The following is an 18,993-nucleotide window of genomic DNA, read 5'->3' as shown; positions in this document are numbered from 1 at the left end:
AATGTACTTGAAGACAGTATTATGGAAATGGAAGAGGATGTAGATGAAGATGAAATGGGAGATAAGATACTGCGTGAAGAGTTTGACAGAGCACTGAAAGACCTGAGTCGAAACAAGGCCCCGGGAGTAGACAAAATTCCATTAGAACTACTGAGAGCCTTGAGAGAGCCAGTCCTGACAAAACTCTATCATCTGGTGAGCAAGATGTGTGAGACAGGTGAAATATCCTCAGAGTTCAAGAAGAATATAATAATTCCAATCCCAAAGAAAGCAGGTATTGACAGATGTGAAAATTACCGAACTATCAGTTTAATAAGTCACAGCTGCAAAATACTAACGCGATTTCTTTACAGACGAATGCAAAAACTGATAGAAGCCGACCTCGGGGAAGATCAGTTTGGATTCCGTAGAAATGTTGGAACACGTGAGGCAACACTGACCGTATGACATATCTTAGAAAATAGATTACGGAAAGGCAAACCTACGTTTCTAGCATTTGTAGACTTAGAGAAAGCTTTTGACAATGTTGACTGGAATACTCTCTTCCAAATTCTGAAGGTGGCAGGGGTAAAATACAGGGAGCGAAAGGCTATTTACAATTTGTACAGAAACCAGATGGCAGTTATAAGAGTCGAGGGGCATGAAAGGGAAGCAGCGGTTGGGAAGGGAGTCTGACAGATTTGTAGTCTGTCCCCGATGTTATTCAATCTGTATATTGAGCAAGCAGTAAAGGAAACAAAAGAAAAATTCGGAGTAGGTATTAAAATCTATGGAGAAGAAATAAAAACTTTGAGGTTCGCCGATGACATTGTAATTCTGTCAGAGACAGCAAAGGACTTGGAAGAGCAGTTGAACGCAATGGAGAGCGTCTTGAAAGGAGGATATAAGATGAACATCAACAAAAGCAAAACAAGGATAATGGAATGTAGTCGATTTAAATCGGGTGATGCTGAGGGAGTTAGATTAGGAAATGAGACACTTAAAGTAGTAAAGGAGTTTTGCTATTTGGGGAGCGAAATAACTGATGATGGTCGAAGTAGAGAGGATATAAAATGTAGACTGCCAATGGCAAGGAAAGCGTTTCTGAAGAAGAGAAATTTGTTAACATCGAGTATAGATTTAAGTGTCAGGAAGTCGTTTCTGAAAGTATTTGTATGGAGTGTAGCCATGTATGGAAGTGAAACACGGACGATAAATAGTTTGGACAAGAAGAGAATAGAAGCTTTCGAAATGTGGTGCTACAGAAGACTGCTGAAGATTAGATGGGTAGATCACGTAACTAATGAGGAGGTACTGAATAGGATTGGGGAGAAGAGGAGTTTGTGGCACAACTTGACTAGAAGAAGGGATCGGTTGGTAGGGCATATTCTGAGGCATCAAGGGATCACAAATTTAGCAATGGAGGGCAACGTGGAGGGTAAAAATCGTAGAGGGAGACCAAGAGATGAATACACTAAGCAGATTCAGAAGGATGTAGGCTGCAGTAGGTACTGGGAGATGAAGAAGCTTGCACAGGATAGAGCAGCATGGAGAGTTACATCAAACCAGTGTCAGGACTGAAGACCACAACAATAACATCTATGTTATTGTGCCTGGTGCATGTCCATTTTAGCGAGTTTTAATAGGTACTTTTACTTTTTATTATTCTGATGTTGGAATCTTGACTTCCGAAACGCGTCAATCTTAGTGTTGTACACTATAAACAAGTGAGTCGGTTAGATGCAAAACTGTCAATGTCCACTTTTAAAAAAAATTGAGTTGGCAACTCTGGATTGTAGAGCATGACATTTTACACATGCTTGAAATGCTATTTATGCTCAAAGCTCTGCATGTCCTATGGAAAACAGCTCACGAAAAGTGTGGTTAGATTCAAAACTGTCCATGTCCATCAGTAAGTTGGGTGCAAAACTTGCCTTGTCCCTTTTGACAAATCGCATTGAAGGCTGGGGTCATGTGACTGTAATGCAAGATGGCTACCATAAGCGTGTAAACATTGTACTTGTGTGGTCTCTTACAGCTGTTTATTCTGAAAGTTATACACATTCTCAGAATGCTATAAAAGTCCAAGGGGAGCCTAATTATAATTCTGAAATCAACCTACCAGTGTCCGTATGCAAACGTGGGAAACACTTAGGACACATAAACTCGAGCTGCATTACAAACACGTTTGTTCCTATTAATGAAAAGAAACTGGAGGATGTTTCAAAACTCCTCGAGAAACACTATGGTGAGTCCTGGAGGGAACGTGAACCCCTGTCGTGGTACATGACATTACTAGGTTCCAGCGGGTCAGAGGCATCAGTTGAATCAGAATGCCTAGCGGGAGAAGATGAAGACATTGTTCCTGATATGATGTATTAAGTGGATTGCAGTTTGTCAGTTGTTACACCACGTACCTTCAGAAATATTAAAAGAAATTGAAACTCAATACACAGTTTTATGTTCACCCTATATCCTCTCCTCATGTATAACTAGTCAGGTTCAAAACTGTCTATGTACATTTCTGTTGTACGCAAAAGTGGCCATCTGCAACGTCAGATGCAAAACTGTCCAAGTCCATTTTTATTTTGCTTATATCTTACATGCATTGAGTTCCTGATTTTTTTTTTCAATAGCCGAAATGGTTTTGTACTAATCCATACTGATGTATACAACATACAGTGTAGGGCAGTTTGTAATTACCCAGTGAAAACAGTTTTTCCACTTTTTCTCAAAACCGGTTATGGAGAACATGGACAGTTTTGCATCTAGGCGACTCAAGTGGTTGAGCCGATATATTTTTTAAGATTGACTTTCACAACCACGACCTCTCATCCAGTATGGATAAAATCAAAAATTTATGACAGTGAATTTCGATTGCTGGGAGCGCAGCAGGCAGCAGCGAGCGTAACTAACCTTGGCGAAGAGCGGGGGCGAGCTGTGCGGAGTGCTGCTGGCAGATCCGACGCCGCCTCCAGCGACGCCGGGCACGCCCCCTGCCGCACCGACGGGACCGCCGAATCCGGCAGCGGCGTAGCCGCCCCCGGGGGCGGCAGCCGATCCGGCGTCGTTGCTGGCCATCTTGGAGAAAGACGCCACCAGTTTCTGGTAGACGAGCGCGTTGTCTTTGGCGATGCCGCCGCCGTCGTCGACGCCCGCGGCGCCTCCGAGAGTGCGGTCCCTGTCGGAGGCGGCGGATAGGCCGTCATCTCCGGGGCCGGCCGTGTCGAACTTGTTGATGATCTGTCGGCAACTGGCCGAGATCTGCTCCTGCAGGTCGCTCCTGGCCGCCGGCGAGCCGGGAGGCGCCGCAGGTTGGTACGCGTAGGGATGGTACTGGTGGCGGTGGTGCAGGTGGTGCTCGTGCTGCGCCTCCAGGTCCGAGCTGGTGTAGTCGCTCGAGTCGTACGAGTCACTCCACGTGTCCTCGCTGCTCAGGTACTCGACAATCTCGCGCACCTGGTCGTCGCGGATGCCGGGTACGGTTTTCATGAGGCGCGTCAGCTCGTTCTCGAAGTAGACCAGCTGCGGCGGCTTGGAGCGCGGTCGCACTCCGGGGCTAGCCTGCGGCGTCGACGTCGACGTCGCGCCCGTCACCCTCCCCGAGCTGTTGGCGCCCGCCGCCGCCACCATCGTCTTGAAGAAGGCGCGCATCTTGGACATCATCAGGTTGGTCTCCTCGTCGGAGCTCCAGTTGTTGAAGCTGTCCTTACGGGTGAGCGAAGTGGCCGGCGGTGGCGGTGCCGGCTGGGACGCCTTCTCGTCCGACGCCGGCGCGGCCGAGTCGGCGAGCACTCTGCGGGCGGAGTCACTGTCTGCGGACGGCGTCTGGATCGGGGACGGTTCTTCCTTGTTGGCCGTGGCGGTCTCGCAGGTGGCGGCCGTCTCTGTGGCGGTCTGTGCCGGCGCATCGCTGCCGCCGGCGCTGCTAGAGTCGCTGCTGGTGCGCTGTTCCTTCAGCAGGTCGTCGCAGCTGCCGATGAAGCCGCTGTCCCGGCTGTGCTGCTTGTTGCGCGACGCCGACAGGTCGGAGGGCAGCAGCAGGAATTCGGGCTGAGGCGTCTTGGCGCCGTCCTCGTCTTCCGAGGATTCCCTGTTGTTGCCGCCGGCGGCGGTGGTGGTGGTCGCGGCAGTGGCGTCCAGCGACGCGGAGGGCGGAGTGGAGACGGACGTCTGCGGCGGTTCCTCCACGGCCGGGGACGGGCAGCCGCTGCTGCGGCGCTTCTTCTTGCGTTTGACGGTGTCGAACTGGCCGTCGGGCCGATCGAAGGTGGTGACGGTGTCGTCGTGCGCGCCCAGGCTGCCGCTCAAGCCTTCGGTCTCCGTGCTGGACGAGTCTTCGGTGGCGGAGAAGGGCGGCGCTTCCCCGCACGACAGCTCCGGCGTCACGTCGTGCTGCTGCTGCTGTTGCTGCTGCTGCGAGGGGCTGGCCATCTGCTGGACAGACAGCTGGTGGCCCCTCCTGGCGCGCGTCACCAGCCTCTTGCGGCGCTGCTCGGGCGACGGGCGGCCCTCGCTGTCGCTGCCGACGCTGCCGCTGCCGTCCGAGTCGCCGGCGCCCTCTCCGGACGGCCCCATGAACCCCATGAAGCCGGTCAGGAAGTACTTCTCGAGCCGCGAGGACGCCAGCGCCGCCAGCTCGTCCGCGTCGGCGTCGTCCCTCGGACTTCCGGGCCCCCCGCCGCCGTCTTCGCCGCCTCCCAGAGACTCTAGCCCTTCGCTGTAGATGGAGCTGCAGGTGTCCGACATGGAGTCCAGCTCTCGACCGCCCCCACCGCCGCCCCCGCCGGGGTTGACCGGCGCGCCGTTGCCCAGCCGAAAGAAGAAGTACTTCTCCAGTTCCGAGGCGGAAGTGGGGCGCGACTTGCGCCCCGAACCGGCCCCGTTGCGCGACGCGTGCTCCACTTCGCTCTCCTCGCAGCTCTCCTCGACGATGGTGTGGAGGGTGAAGTCGATGGCGGAGCGGTGGTAGCCGCGCAGCTCTTCCTCGCGGTCCGAGTACGACGTCGCCGACCTGACCGCCGCGCCGGACTCGTCGCACGATGAGTCGTCCGCGTCGTCCCCCTCCGAGGCCGTCGACGTCGCGAACTCGTCCTCGTCGCGGTCGCCCACCTCCTCCACCCACGAGTCGTCGTCGGCGAGGCCCTCCTCTAGGCAGACGACGGCCGAGAGGGTGTCGCCGCCGGTCACCACGTGCACCACGTCGTCCTCTTGCTGGCGCGCCGGGCTGCCGTCCTCCGGCGCGGGGGCGGGCTCCGCCAGCGTCTTGGTGACGAGCGGCCGCCTCGCAGAGGGCGATGCCGAGCGCGGGCCCGCCTCCAGCGTGAGGGTGAAGTAGCCGGCGAGCCCGGAGGCGGCGGCGGCCGCGGCGGCCTGCTCCTCCCAGTTGGTGTGTCTCACCACCACGTCGCCCCCGCCCCCGGAGGCGGGGGCGGCGCCCGCCGGGACTAGCGTCGTCGTCTCGCTCGTGACCACACTGACCGACTGCTGCGGCGCGTCCTGCGTTATCATGACGAGGCTGGTGTAGCGCTCCGGCGGCGCGCCGCCATGCTGGTGCGCGTCCGCTCGCGTCGGGCTCCCGCGGCCGACTGCCGCCGACGCCGCCGTCGATGGCGCACCTGGCGCCGCCGCTGCGCGCGCACCCTCGCCGTCGCGCCGCTCTTCCTCCTCGTCGCTCCCTTCGCCGCTTTCCGTCTCCTCCTCCTCCAGCTTTATCGTCCCCTCGCTCTCCGACGCGCTTCTCGACCGTCTCGAGACGTCGGACTGCTCCGGAGACAACAGGTGCGCCGCCACATCCGGCTCCACAGGTTGTTCGATTTCCGACACTTCAAAATTCGCGGGCGCTTCCACCGACGACGGGTTTTCCACTGCCACAGTGGAACTCGGCTCCTCCACCTTCTCTCCACCTGTCACCGACATCGAATCTTCACCGTCCGACACCCGGCCAGGACCTCGGTCATTATCGACAACTTTTCCCATTATAGTTTCCGATCCGCGTTCACGTTCGAGAGCGTGTTCCGCTGGTGCAGAATCGCCCGACGTCATCTCCGCGGCACTTTCTCCGACGCGCGTCGCACTGTCAACGGGTACTTCTGCCGCTGCAGAAGCCCCAGACTTCTCGGCGCCGATCGTGTCCACTTCGGCGTGCGCCACCGCTACCTCCTTCCGGGTACTGTCAGCGCTGTCCGCCCTGCACGGGACGGCCGACACCTCATCCTCGCAGACTGCCAGGCTCGCACTGTCGTACTCTCCGAAGAGAGCGGCGAGTGAAATGCAGGTGTTCCGCACGCCTTCCTCCGTGTCGTGGGTGGCAGCGGCGCGAGGCGCGCTTGCAGCGGCAGCGGCCGCCGGCGCCATCTCTGAGCGCTCCGGCGAACTTCGTGCAGCGGCTCGTCCGTCGTAGTTGTCGGCGCGGCCGCTGGTCAGCGCCGGGTCGCTGCCCTCGTCGTCCAGGTGGCGTATGCGCCGCAGCACGACGCCGCCGAACCAGCTGTCCCGGAGCGGTTCGCCCCCACCTGTTGCCGCCGCCGCCGCCGCCTTATCTTCGTCTCCCTCGCGAATTCCTTCACGTACCGCCGACTCTAAGGCGTCCGAGTCCTCCGTCACGCTGCCGCTTGCGTCTTCCAACTGCCCCGTCTCCGCTACCGCAGACTCGATATCTGCACCAGCGAGACGTTCATCTCCGGTCACTGTCACACTCTCGGAGTCTTCGCCAATCCGCGTGACAATGCTCTCCGTCATATCTTCGATGCACTCCACGACCTCGACAGTAATCTGAGGGCAACATTGCTGTAAATCACTTTCCTTTGCGGCTCCCTCTTCCTCCAGCGTCGGTATTCCGGTGTCCTGCGTCGCGGCTGAGTCACCGCCATCCTCTGCGTGTCCTGGGGGCTTTTGTTCGTCCTGTGTCTGCAGGGGGCGCTCGGTCGTGACTTCCGGCTCCTGCGGACCTTCACCGGAGCCGCTGGAAACCTCAGCAACCACCGAACCCTCATCCTCCTTTCCCAGTGTCACTACCTCTGCACCCTGCTCGTCCTCTTGCATGCCAGCAGTGGCTTCTTGCGTCATAACCGAACCATTTCCCTCGTCATCATTCACAGCTAAATCATCTATGGATCCACTTAATTCCTCAGCTAACACTGCGTCATTATTTTCACCACCTGTTTCATCTTCAACTGCTGGAACTTTGCACTCACCTTCATGAAACTCTGTTGCCTTTTCCACTGTAGTAGCTTCCTCTACTCTATCCTCTGTTTCAACGCCATCCTTCCGTTCACCGACGGGGTTGCTCTCACCTTCACTAACGACACTTCCGGCAGTAATAGTACCACACTCATTAACGTCACCCCGCGAAGCACGTACCCGGCGGTCTTCCTCTGGAACAACTTCGATGTGCCTCAAGAGGACAACGCCGCCGTCTCCGGAGTCAAGGTCACTGTCGCAGCCACTGGTGCTGAAGGTGGAACTGTCAGAGTCGCTATCACTGCTGTCGCCTGTATCGTGATGCATCTGCATTTCCTCACTCACACTGCCTTCACTTTCACCCCCACTCTCCTCTTCCCCGACGTCTTTGTCTCCATCACTAACCACTCCACCCGGGACAGAGTTAAAATCACTCGCTCGCGCCGAAACGTCAGCACATTCTCCCTCCAAATTCTTGACGTGTTTCACGAGCACAATTCCGTCTCCCTCGCTTTCCTTCCCTTTGCTATCGCTATGGCGAGAAGCATCGCCTGTTGCGGTCTCCAACTCCGACTTCTTGATGTGCTTCAGTAGTACAATTCCGTCGTCACAGCCTTCGGTGCCTGCAGGACTCGCTAGCTCTGACAACGCCGTCGGCCTGTTCGTTTTCTTCCCACCACACACAACTGTCTCTTCCTTGTTTTGCCGAAGAGACGAGTCTCTTCCTCTTTCCGCAGCCTTCTCGTCACTGCCGAACGAAGCGTGCCTCAAAAGCACGACGGCGCCGCTCTCGTCGCCTTCCGCGTCGGATCCTCCGGAAGACGGCTGCGCCGGCGCTTCGGGAAGGCCCGCATCACTGCTGTCACTGTCGTCGTCGTCGCCGCCGCTGTTGACGACGAACACTTTAGAAAACTCGCCGCCGGAAGACGTGGAGGTCGTTTCGGACGCGTCGCTGTCGGCGCCGCTTTCGTCGCTGTCTCCACCCGCAGTGACCGTGTAGCACCCGGCGGCCACTTGCGCGGTGACGGCGCCCTCGTCCTCCGAGTCCTGACAGGCTTCGGACGACGTCGAAGACGAGGACGACGACGTCGAGGACGAAGAGTGCAGGCGCTCCCTGGGGAGCGACAGCAACATCCGCCGTTGGCGCTCCAGTGTGTCGTCAGCTTCGGGACACGGTTCTTCTGTAGCTGGCGGTGACTCGTCACCTTCGGCGTCTTTCTCGCCCAGATCGAATCGAACGCTGTTCGGCGGAGTTGCAACGGAGAGTGCGGCGACGGTGCGATCACTAGAGACTGCAGAGTCTTCGCCGCTCGGCTCTAGACGCGCCTCGGCGGTGGCTGAGACGGGTTGGGCAGCATTACCGCAGGAGTTGTCTTTGTCGCCGACTGGCTCACTCGTCACGCTGACGGTCTGATTAGCGTCGTCGCCTACTTGTTCGAGGGGTTCACTCGCGACCGGTTCGAAACGCGCACTGCCGCTTACTGACTCGCGTGTGACGGTACGGACGGCGTCGTCAGTGCTATCGGCGCGGGCCTTATCGGCGCTATCGCCCTCTGATAGCGAAACGCGATCGCGGCGCGGACGGTCCGCCGGCGCGGAGATAATTTCGGCGACGGTGGCAGGTAGCTCGTCGTGCGCCCTCTCGTGCCGGATGAAGATCTCGCACGCGGGCACGGCGGCGAGCGCGCGCTGCGGAGACGCGCCCGACACGTCCACGACGGCGGGCGGGCACTGCACGACGGCGCCCGTCGACGTCACGGCGACGACGGTGCTGCCGGCGGCGGCCGAGATGAGCGGCGAGATGAGCTCTGCCGGCCACGAGCACGACCACGGGCCGACCACGACGCGCGAAGGGCCCGAGCCGGCGACGGGGGCGGCGGCGGAGTTGCGGATGCGGATCCGGACGCCGCCGCCGGCGCCGGAGGAGGAGGCGACGGCGTCGGCGGGCGCCGCGGCGCCGGAGACGCCGAGCGCCGCGTCCTGCATGAAGTGGTGGTGGTGCGCGGGCGACCAGAAGGGCACGGGGAAGGGCACGGGCACGGGGATGGGCACGGGGACCGGCAGCACCGTGGCGGAGCCGCAGGCGGCGCACCGGGGACTGGCGGGCGCGCGCGCCGCCTCCGCCGAGGCCGCCGCCGCCGCCGCCGCCGCCGCAGCTGCCCCCCCACCACCGCCTGCCGGCCGCGCCGCTGCCGCCGCCGCAGCCACTGCCGGCTCCGGCGGGGCGCAGTGCTGGTCGCACAGCGTCACCTCCTCGACGGCGCGCTCGCCGCAGCAGCCCTGCTCGAAGTAGTCCCAGTCGCAGCCGGCCGAGCTGCTGCTCTCCGTGTCCTCGTCCGCCGCGTCTTCCTCCTCCTCCTCGTCGTCGTCCTCCTTGCTGGACGACGAGTCGGAGCTGATGAAGACCAGCTTGTAGTCGTCCACGTCCGGCGGCGCCAGCAGCAGCGGCTCGTGGTGGTGGTGGTGATGGTGGTGCTGGTGGTGCCGGTGGTGGTAGCGGCCGACGCCGCAGTAGTCGCTGCTCACCTCCGTCACCCTGACGCTCTCCACCACGCGCGAGCTGCTGCGCCGCGAGAACCGACCTGTCCCCAACACAGCACAACACTCCGCACTTGTAGGCGGCCGTCTCTGTCACTATAGTACCCAGCCACCGAGAGAAGCATGCTCGAAGCAGTGAAGCACTCGACTGTCACCACAAACACCATCACACTAACAACAACCACCACCGCCACAATAAAAAGCACCACCACCGACAACTCCACGTAGCAGAACAACTGATTCTTGCGACACTCTCACATACACAGGATGAAAGAAATGTTTTGGACACATTCACAGGGTCACTCGTGAAAAACTCATAGGTCTTTTGTTTCACATTACTGGCCTTCGGTTCGTGCCCATACAGCAATCTCAATAGGGGAAGAACTATACGACAGCGTGTTTGACGCGACTTTCGTGTCAGTTATGACGATACAAATGTGACGAAAAGACAACACGGAGCCGCCGAACAGAGTAATTGTCCCCATCTCATCCCACTGGCTGTCCCAGCGTCGATTAGATTCCGTCTGTCATTTTGTAATGTCTCTTACAGCGGTCTCTCCGCGATATTTTCAGAAATTTTATGAATTATATAACTCATTACATATCTCGAAATATCTCTTCTTATCTTACGGATTCCTAAACTTTAATATACGATGATTATCAATGCAAAGTAGTTTCAAGCCCTATTATTCCTTGGAGCGTCCATTTACTCCATGGAATAGCTTCTCTGCTATCTCTGTTTTCTCTTATGAAAAGAAAGATTCAGATCTTGCCGATTAGCCGCGAAAGAACGAAGATGTATATGTATGTATTGTTGAGCTAGTCGCCATCTTGATGAGATTCTGTATGAGAAGGAATTTAATACATGAACTAAACTAAAGTAAGTCTGTTCGCGTATTATTATTGACAGTGTCTGCTTACTACGCTGAGTTGCACGGGATCAGTGGGGAACGTCTGATTTACAGTGGACGAACCTGCCGTTTTGTACGCTCAAGATATCCAGTTTATTACTTTCAATAAATGGGCTAACACGGTCTTACCAGGAGATCTGCGGTCTTCCCCATGTGATCACCGAAAGTTAATAATTATTACAAATGTTTTCAGGAGATCGACTGACAATGTTGGTCGCACCGAGACTTCGAAATTGCTTCACTGCCTTATGGAATTTAAGTTAAGCTCAATTTAATCGGGATAGGACAGTATTGAACTGTGTGAATGTGATAGGCCTGCTTTGTGAATGAAAATTCCTTTAATATACGCATGTTTTTTACTATCCTGAGCAGTGAAGCTAAATCAGGCCGGTGTGAGAGAGGTTTTTAAATTTCAGATCTCGCAAAAAATATTAAAAGTTTGTTCCATTGTCTACAAAATTTGTTGCCACGAGTAGTGCTCTACATTACAGTTCTATTTCAGATGCTTGGCATTTCAAGTTATCATAGTCTCTTGCAGATATGTACCTCTCGTGTGATTCCTAAACGCTGAGTATTATGAAGTTTATTCTGTGTTGGTATTTCCTCGTATATATATATATATATATATATATATATATATATATATATATATATATATATATATATATATATATATATATATATTTGGGGCGAGGGGGAGGAGGGGGGGGGAAGTATGGTTCTAATGGATCCCGTCTTATATGTTTATCTTTTTCTGTTATCGTTATGTAGCACACAACAAACAACCTGATCCACAGGTACACTTTCCCGAGTCAAACTCTCATCATCATCTCGTCGTCTGTGTTCTGTCCTTCACACAAACGAACTTCAAAAAGCACGGAAGGGTCATAAAATAAAAACAAATAAAGACTTCCAGACATATTATAGAACTGTAAGTAGTCCGGGTGTCTCTCTTACGGGTCGTCAGCCGCATTGTCTCTCGTGTTTCTCTAGGTATTTACAGTTTCTTTTTTGCATCACGTAGCCGCAGTCACCCCAAACAAATTCTGTTCATACGTCTTTCGTGCGACGCCCTGCACCGACGGAAAGCAACGGTTTGTTTCCAGTTTTAAACAAAATGATTCTGAAGTAGAATTCTACGTGTTCATTCGACAGACCGATCGCAAATTAGTCTAGTGCGTTATTCGTTTTACCGATACGCTTTTTTTTTGTTTAATTTATTGGCTTTCAGGTTTAGTCCAGCAGAACGTTTCTCGACTGTTATACACATACTCAACAGAGTTCTATGTTGCTGCTCTTAAATAATATGCAATTGACGTGAGTTTTTAGAATTTACTTTTTTACAATATACGTTTGAACACACACTGGCGGTGCAATGGGCAGTGTAAACTTGACGAGACTTTCTTATAAGGATTTGACTTGTGTCGAAATATACAAGTGCAGTTTATGAACCTGCGTATTCCGGATGACCGCATGTATCAAGACGCGACATTACTGACCCAGAATGGAAATGACATAAAAATGCATCAAAGAATACTTCTTTGAAGTATGCGTCTTAAAATTATCTCAGTATTCTCTATAAAACGTTTACCATTCCTGGTGAGAACAAGAAACGGATGAGCGTAACCAGTCTGAGATGTACGTACGACCGAACGATTTACTGACTGGCTCTCCTTCCACCTGACGAACCGAACGAGGTGGCGCAGTGGTTAACACACTGGACTCGCATTCGGGAGGACGACGGTTCAATCCCGCGTCCGGCCATCCTCATTTAGGTTTTCCGTGATTTCCCTAAATCGCTCCAGGCAAATGGCGGGATGGTTCCATTGAAAGGGCACGGCCGACTTCCTTCCCCGTCCTTCCCTAAACCGATGAGACCGACGTCCTCGCTGTTTGGTCTCTTCTCCCCAAACAATCCAATCCAATCCACCTGACAACCGTCCTATGAAAGATGTAAGTCTTCTGTTTTACGACAGCATGTTAATCCTTGTTCTCCCGTCTTGTATTGAACTTCCTGAGGCATGATAAACAAAAACATAAGAAATTTGTTTAATAATGCCGACCGCGGTGGCCACGCGGTTCTAGGCGCTGCAGTCCGGAACCGTGCGACTGCTACGGTCGCAGGTTCGAATCCTGCCTCGGGCATGGATGTGTGTGAAGTCCTTAGGTTAGTTAGGTTTAAGTAGTTCTAAGTTCTACGGGACTGATGACCTCAGATGTTAAGTCCCATAGTGCTCAGAGCCATTTGAACCATTTTTTTGTTTAATAATGCATTCAATTTTTCAATACACCTAACGGCCTCCGTTGCAGGTACAGACATTATAATTTGCGGAAAGATCAGTTTTTTCTAATGTATTAAAAGACAAACCATACAGGACCTGTCTGTACTTCTGTATTTACACTCCCAAAGGCACCCTATCGCGTGTGGCGGAGGGTACTTTGTGTACCATTGAAACTTCCTCCTTTTCCTGATCCAATCGCGAATGGTTCACGGGAAGAAAGATTGCTAGTAGGCCTCCATGTGACCTCGAAGTTATCTACTCTTACCTTCATGGTGCTTTCGCGAGATATACGTAGGAGGAAGCGTTGTATCAGTCCACTTTTCTAGGAACGTAACCTCTACGAATTTTCACAGTACACCACAGAACGCGCTATTCTTCTTCGGGTCTTCTCTATTCCCTTTATCAACCCTATCTGGTACGAATCCTAGATGATTAGCAGTAGTCAAATACTGGTCAAAGGAGGGTTTTGTACGCTGGCTCCTTTGTGGGTGGGCTACATTTCCTTAGGATTCTTTAAATGAATCTCAATCTCGCATCTATCTACTTGAGTCTCATTTCAAATAGGCACCCCGCTCATGAAATTGCAGTTGGTAGTAACTTCAAACTACTCTCTATATGTTGGCAAAAATTCATGTTTAGGGCCGTCGGTAGGCATAAAACATCATCTGAAATTGTGCTGAACTCTTTCTCAGAAAATTATTTTGAATAGTTAGTTCAGGAACCCACTCGAACTGTAAAATGTTGCGAAAACGTAGCTGATCTCTTAGAAACAAACAATCCTGACCAAGTATGGGCCATCATCACAAATACAGGGACTAGTGAACACGCGGTTGTTGTAGAGAGACTGAATATCCTAACGCCCAAAACCAACAAAAATAAAAGCAAAATACATGCATTTAAAAATTCATTTGAAAATTCAACTGACACCTTCTAACAAGACAGTGTTTACTGCTTCCAATCTGACTACGTACGCATACACCAGATGTGGTTTGAATTCAAAGAAACAGTATCGAGGGCAGTTGAGAGATATGTACCAAATAAATTAATAAGAGATGGTACTAATTCTCCATGGTACACAAAACATGTCAGAACACAGCTTCGGTGAAACTAGAGCTGCCATCATCAGATCTTAGGACACATACAGGTTACAACTAGGCAACTATTAATATCACCATTGTTTGCCTTGATGTTGTAACCTGTATGTGCCCTAAGATCCGATGATGGCGGCCTTAGTTTCGCCGAAACCGGTAATCATGGAATAAAAACAATTCCTGTGACCTTGGCTACCAGTTTATTGTTTTACAAATTTGTGAACGACCGAACAATCACCTTCGAGCGGTAGAAACTTTCTTCCCCGGAATACTGACTCCGACGTAGAAAATAACCACAGGACTGACACACACAGGTGCGGCCAGGAAAAGTCATTTTACAATATTAAACAAGATATTTATTCAGAAGAAGTTACTGCACACACTTATAAATTTGTGTCTGTTTATCAAGCACTCTTACCAAAATCTCATAACAAATGGTTCAAATGGCTCTGAACACTATGCGACTTAACTTCTGAGGTCATCAGTCGCCTAGAACTTAGAACTAATTAAACCTAACTAACCGAAGGACATCACACACATCCATGCCCGAGGCAGGATTCGAACCTGCGACCGGAGCGGTCGCTCGGCTCCAGACTGCAGCGCCTAGAACCGCACGACCACTCCGGCCGGCAAAATCTCATAACAATAAGCTGGCAATGTCGATCTCGAATCTGGATAAGATTTCACACAGATTTACACCTCCGTAACAGACGTCGCTAATGCATGTTTGCGTCGTGGCCCTAACTATGGGAAGTAACCGGTACGTGCCCAGATGATGGAAGAAATTTTCAGCTAAAGTATTTGACCAGCAGGTGGTGGTGTAAAGTTCGAGATTAGCAGACTTCGCCCCAGTTGCGTGGATTAAATTTGAAACCCCTCTGTAGTCGCTAATTTGCTCGGATAGGGACGTTAAGCGCGGCGGTTTCCTTATTGCTACTCGAGTGGTGTACGCCAGTTGTCGGCACGAGGTTGCGACTTTTTACTTCTCTCATCACCACACGAGTTGCATTCAAGTTATAACATATCCGACCGACTTCTTTTTTCCCAGGACTGAAGACTGACAAAAACATGCGGTTGGTTTTAAAATACGGGTGATGACAGCACTGTACAACACACAGACCTCACAATCCATTGTGACAATGGATGAGACATGGATGCGATTTTCCAGAGGTCTACATGGATTCCTAAAGAGGTGTTAGCGGTGGCCCTGGGACCATGACGTCGATGTGAATTGTTTATGGCTGCAAGGAGCCGTCAAACGAACAAAAATAGGCGCAAAGTTTGGTGAAAAGACATAAAAGGATCTGTTTGTAATGTTACAACAAGTGTACGGCGATGATTGTTTATCGCGAACACAAGTGTTTGAGTGGTTTAAACGATTTAAAGATGGCCGCGAAGACACCAGTGATGACACTCGCACTGGCAGACCATTGCCAGCAAAAACTGATGCAAACATTGAAAAAATCGGTAAACTTGTTCGACAAGATCGCCGTTTAACAATCAGAGCAGTGTCTGAGTTAACAGGAGTTGACAAGGAAAGTGTTAGGCAGATTCTTCATGAAAGTTTCAACATGAACAAAGTGTGTTCAAAAATGGTTCCAAAGTGTCTCACAATTGAACAGAAGGAATGCCGAAGAATGATTTGTTCTGACATCCTGGAAAACATTGTAAGTGATCCCACCTTCTTACAAAATGTTATTACTTGCGATGAATCGTGGTTTTTTATTTACGATCCCGAAACTAAACGCCAATCGATGCATTGGAAAACTCCTGGTTCTCCACGACAAAAAAAAGCACGAATGTCAAAATCGAAATTCAAGGCAATGATGATTGTTTTTTTTTTTTTGACATCAAATGGATTGTGCACATTGATTGGGTACCAGAGGGACAAACAGTGAATCAGCATTACTACATTAGCGTCCTGGCTACCCTACGTGAGCGAGTACGGAGAAAACGGAACGATTTGTGGAGAAAAAAGTCATGGATCCTTCACCAAGACAATGCCCCAGCTCACAGTGCGTTGTCAGTGAAGACGTTTTTCGCAAAACACAACATTCCCATCTTAGATCATCCACCCTACTCACCTGATTTGGCCCCCTCTGACTTTTTTCTTTTCCCTAAAGTCAAGTCAGCTTTGAAAGGAACTAGATTTGAGACTGTTGAAGCAGTAAAAGAAAAAGCGACGGAAGTAATGTATGGACTTACCGAAAATGATCTGCAGCATTGCTATGAACAGTGGAAAATTCGTATGGAGCGGTGTAGAGACCGAGGAGGAGAGTACATTGAAGGAGATAACATGAAATTGTAAATAATTGTAAATAAATGTTTTTTCCAGCATCAGTCCGGTTTTTTTCTAGCCGCACCTCGTATGTGCTCTTCTGGGACCTGAAAAACACGATCTCGTCAATTTGGTTTGTGTAACAGCATTTAGTGGTATGTTCTGTATTTTTAGCTCACTGTGTTATTATTAACTTGGTGGAATAGTCGCGTTTTGTGTCGTTAAGGCACTTCTAAGACTGTGGTTTGACTATCCATGTGCGCTTGGCTTTTATTGTTTTGTTTTAAGAAGCGAGAATTGTTTATTAACATTTCTGTGTGTTGGCTTCCGGCACTTGTTAAGAGCGCCAGAGTAAACGGCGCCGTGGTTATCATGTGCTGTCGGGATGTTATATTGTTATTTGATTTTTTGAATTTTATCTTGTGTTGATATTATCTGTCGTGTGTTAGAGAACATAACCAAGGCATGTCGGGGAGCTCTCAGCGGTTTACTTCGGGGACCGTTTCTAGTGGGAAGGCTCCGAAGTGTTGAGAGCTCGCTCGTCTGTGATTGCGTTGGGAGTTGCCCTCGCCCTTTGGTTGTATCAAATTATTATTTTGTTATTATATCTATTGGTTGTGTGTTACGCTTCTTTGATTTTATGGTGCCAAGTGCCATTATCTTTCTCAACGCTACCGTGTCAGGTTCGAATCCTGCCTCGGGCATGGAAGTGTGTGATGTCCTTAGGTTAGTTAGGTTTAAGTAGTTCTAAGTTCTAGGGGACTGATGACCTCAGAAGTTAAGTCCCATAGTGCTCAGAGCCATTTGAACCATTTATCTTTCTCAAAGTATTTTTTTTATATAAATGATTTTAAATTATAATGCCAAGTTAACTTATTATTGGATCTTGGTCTGTGGAGTAAACTCTTTTAAAGTACCATTGTAATTTGTTCTTGCAGAAGAAATTTCTCTTATTTTATGGTGCGGAGTTGCCATTACTAGTATTTTTTTAGTTTATTACTGCTCTCAATGTTTTCCGATTTTATGATGCCAAGTGTCATTATCATTCTTAAAGATTTTTGTAAATAATCTTAAGTTATATTGCCAAGTTAACTTATTATTGGATTTTGTCTCTTGGGTAAACTCTAAAAGCACTATTGTAAAAGGTTCTTTGATTTTATGGTGGAAAGCCGCCGTTATTGTTTTTAAACCTCATTCTTTTAACCATTTGTTAAGTTCTGTAAGTTATATGAATTAGTTGTTACTTACAAGAGTTTAGTATTGGCAATTTAATAAATTGTATTCAGAGTCTGCTGTTTGGATATGATTGGGAGGAAATCCTTGGCTAGTTGTCCTATAAGAACACACATTTCAGAAGCCACGGGAGCTCCGAGACACGGACGAAACTTAAGTCCCAATACTAGCGCGATTCAAAAGCTACAGAAATGATAAACTAGGAAATCTCCCACGTTCCTTATACCCACGACCCTCCCACCAAGGTGCCAGTACGGCTCTTCTCTGAAGCGCGCTTCCATGGAGCGCCTCATTTACTCGCGAATAAACTGGCAATAAGCCCGCCGAGTTAAACCGCGGTAAATGACAACCATTACCGCTAAAAGCCTGGAGCAGTGGCGCCAGAAGCGAGAAGCGGAGGCAGGGCAATCGCCGTGGAGCCATGCTTGCTGGCCGGGCCTTTAGTGATGGAGCGTTGCAACTCGCAGACAACGCCTCGCCTCGCCTCGCCTCGCCTCAGCTGGCAGCTGGCGTGCGCACCGCCTGCCGTACCACCTGCCGCGCCGCGGGACAGGGTGCTGACGTCTCGAGCTGCGCCCACTCCCCTAACCTTGTCGGCATCGTCTACTCCACTCTTTGTACTTCCTTCTCTTTGTTTTGTCAATCCTCCTACAAGGACCCGTCTCTGGCGCGAATTGTTTCTAGCAGAGGTACTCGATCGCCTTTGACCCGCGTGCCCTTTCGACCCGATGCAAAGTCATCGTAATCTGTCTTTGTTTGTTTGTTGGAATATCTTATTAATTCTAATTTGGCCAGCTGTTCCTTGCCAACGCAATTATCAAATGTCCTTTACTCGGGACGAAAGGCAGTTCCATCTTGCCAGTTACCGCAGGCACAAGAGGGTCTTTAAAGAGACATTAATACAACATAGGCAGCAAAGCTGAGAGGATTTTGTGAAATCACATCTGAAGTTGGACCCATGGGGTATACCATACAAAATTGTTAGGCAGAAGATTCATTCTTCCATGCATCTCTCGACAGTTAAAATTGGAGGCACTGACCAGATGACGAAAGACTGGAAGGAGACAGCCGAGGAGTTGCTACGAGTGCTCCTCCCTGACGACAGACCAGACTCAGACAACGAGATGCAACAAGAAATCAGAAGACAAGACCTACTAGACTATCGTAACGACAGACAAGTATACCCTATTTCTTCTGAGGAGGTGGTGCATGCCATCCGTTCTTTCGGTAAACGAAAGGCACCGGGAACAGATGCAATCCCTGCGGAAGTGCTGCAGTGTATTGCATACAAACTGGCTCCGGGGCTAGCACAAATATTCAACAAGTGCCTCGAAACACAATCCTACCCCACTTGCTGGAAGATTGCAGAGGTGATTATTATTTAAAAAGATCCAGACAAAGACACAACGGTGCCTAAGTCTTACAGGCCTATATGTCTCCTTGACGTCTTGGAAAAAAGACCATCTAAAAATTGTTAGTCTCCAGACTGTCGAGTCACA

General features: G+C 50.9%; 3 protein-coding genes across 3 annotated transcripts in view; all 3 read right to left on the bottom strand.

Annotated features, from left to right (window-relative positions):
• LOC126194010 (uncharacterized) overlaps positions 1–5,554 on the bottom strand; it is a 595,904-nt gene extending 590,350 nt beyond the window's left edge. Inside the window, exon 1 of the mRNA XM_049932733.1 lies at positions 2,896–5,554. Coding sequence (XP_049788690.1) covers positions 2,896–5,490 — 2,595 coding nt within the window. The 5' untranslated portion in view covers positions 5,491–5,554. The remainder of the gene's footprint in view (positions 1–2,895) is intronic.
• Positions 5,555–5,806: 252 nt separating this feature from the next.
• LOC126213532 (dentin sialophosphoprotein-like) lies at positions 5,807–8,295 on the bottom strand. The gene is made up of 3 exons (XM_049941392.1): positions 6,502–8,295; positions 6,020–6,420; positions 5,807–5,885 (listed from the first exon to the last, which is right to left on the bottom strand). Exons 1-3 carry the CDS (start codon positions 8,293–8,295, stop codon positions 5,807–5,809), a joined length of 2,274 nt encoding a protein of 757 aa, XP_049797349.1.
• Positions 8,296–8,477: 182 nt separating this feature from the next.
• LOC126213481 (uncharacterized) overlaps positions 8,478–18,993 on the bottom strand; it is a 550,281-nt gene continuing 539,765 nt past the window's right edge. Inside the window, exons 5-8 of the mRNA XM_049941309.1 lie at positions 9,370–9,743; positions 9,120–9,279; positions 8,644–8,969; positions 8,478–8,498 (exon numbers count right to left, since the gene is read on the bottom strand). Coding sequence (XP_049797266.1) covers positions 8,478–8,498; positions 8,644–8,969; positions 9,120–9,279; positions 9,370–9,743 — 881 coding nt within the window. The remainder of the gene's footprint in view (positions 8,499–8,643; positions 8,970–9,119; positions 9,280–9,369; positions 9,744–18,993) is intronic.

The sequence above is a fragment of the Schistocerca nitens genome, chromosome 1 (assembly GCF_023898315.1).
Source record: "Schistocerca nitens isolate TAMUIC-IGC-003100 chromosome 1, iqSchNite1.1, whole genome shotgun sequence".
Classification (NCBI taxonomy): domain Eukaryota; kingdom Metazoa; phylum Arthropoda; class Insecta; order Orthoptera; family Acrididae; genus Schistocerca; species Schistocerca nitens.
This window is presented reverse-complemented; position numbering and strand designations above follow the sequence as displayed.

Coding starts and splice junctions, on each gene's coding strand:
- LOC126213532 (XM_049941392.1), bottom strand. CDS start 8,295: ATGTTGCTGTCGCTCCCCAGGGAGCGCCTGCACTCTTCGTCCTCGACG. Junction 6,421..6,501: donor ATAAGGCGGCGGCGGCGGCG/GCAACAGGTGGG, acceptor CTGGACGACGAG/GGCAGCGACCCGGCGCTGAC. Junction 5,886..6,019: donor GAAAGTGCCGCGGAGATGAC/GTCGGGCGATTC, acceptor TGTCGGTGACAG/GTGGAGAGAAGGTGGAGGAG.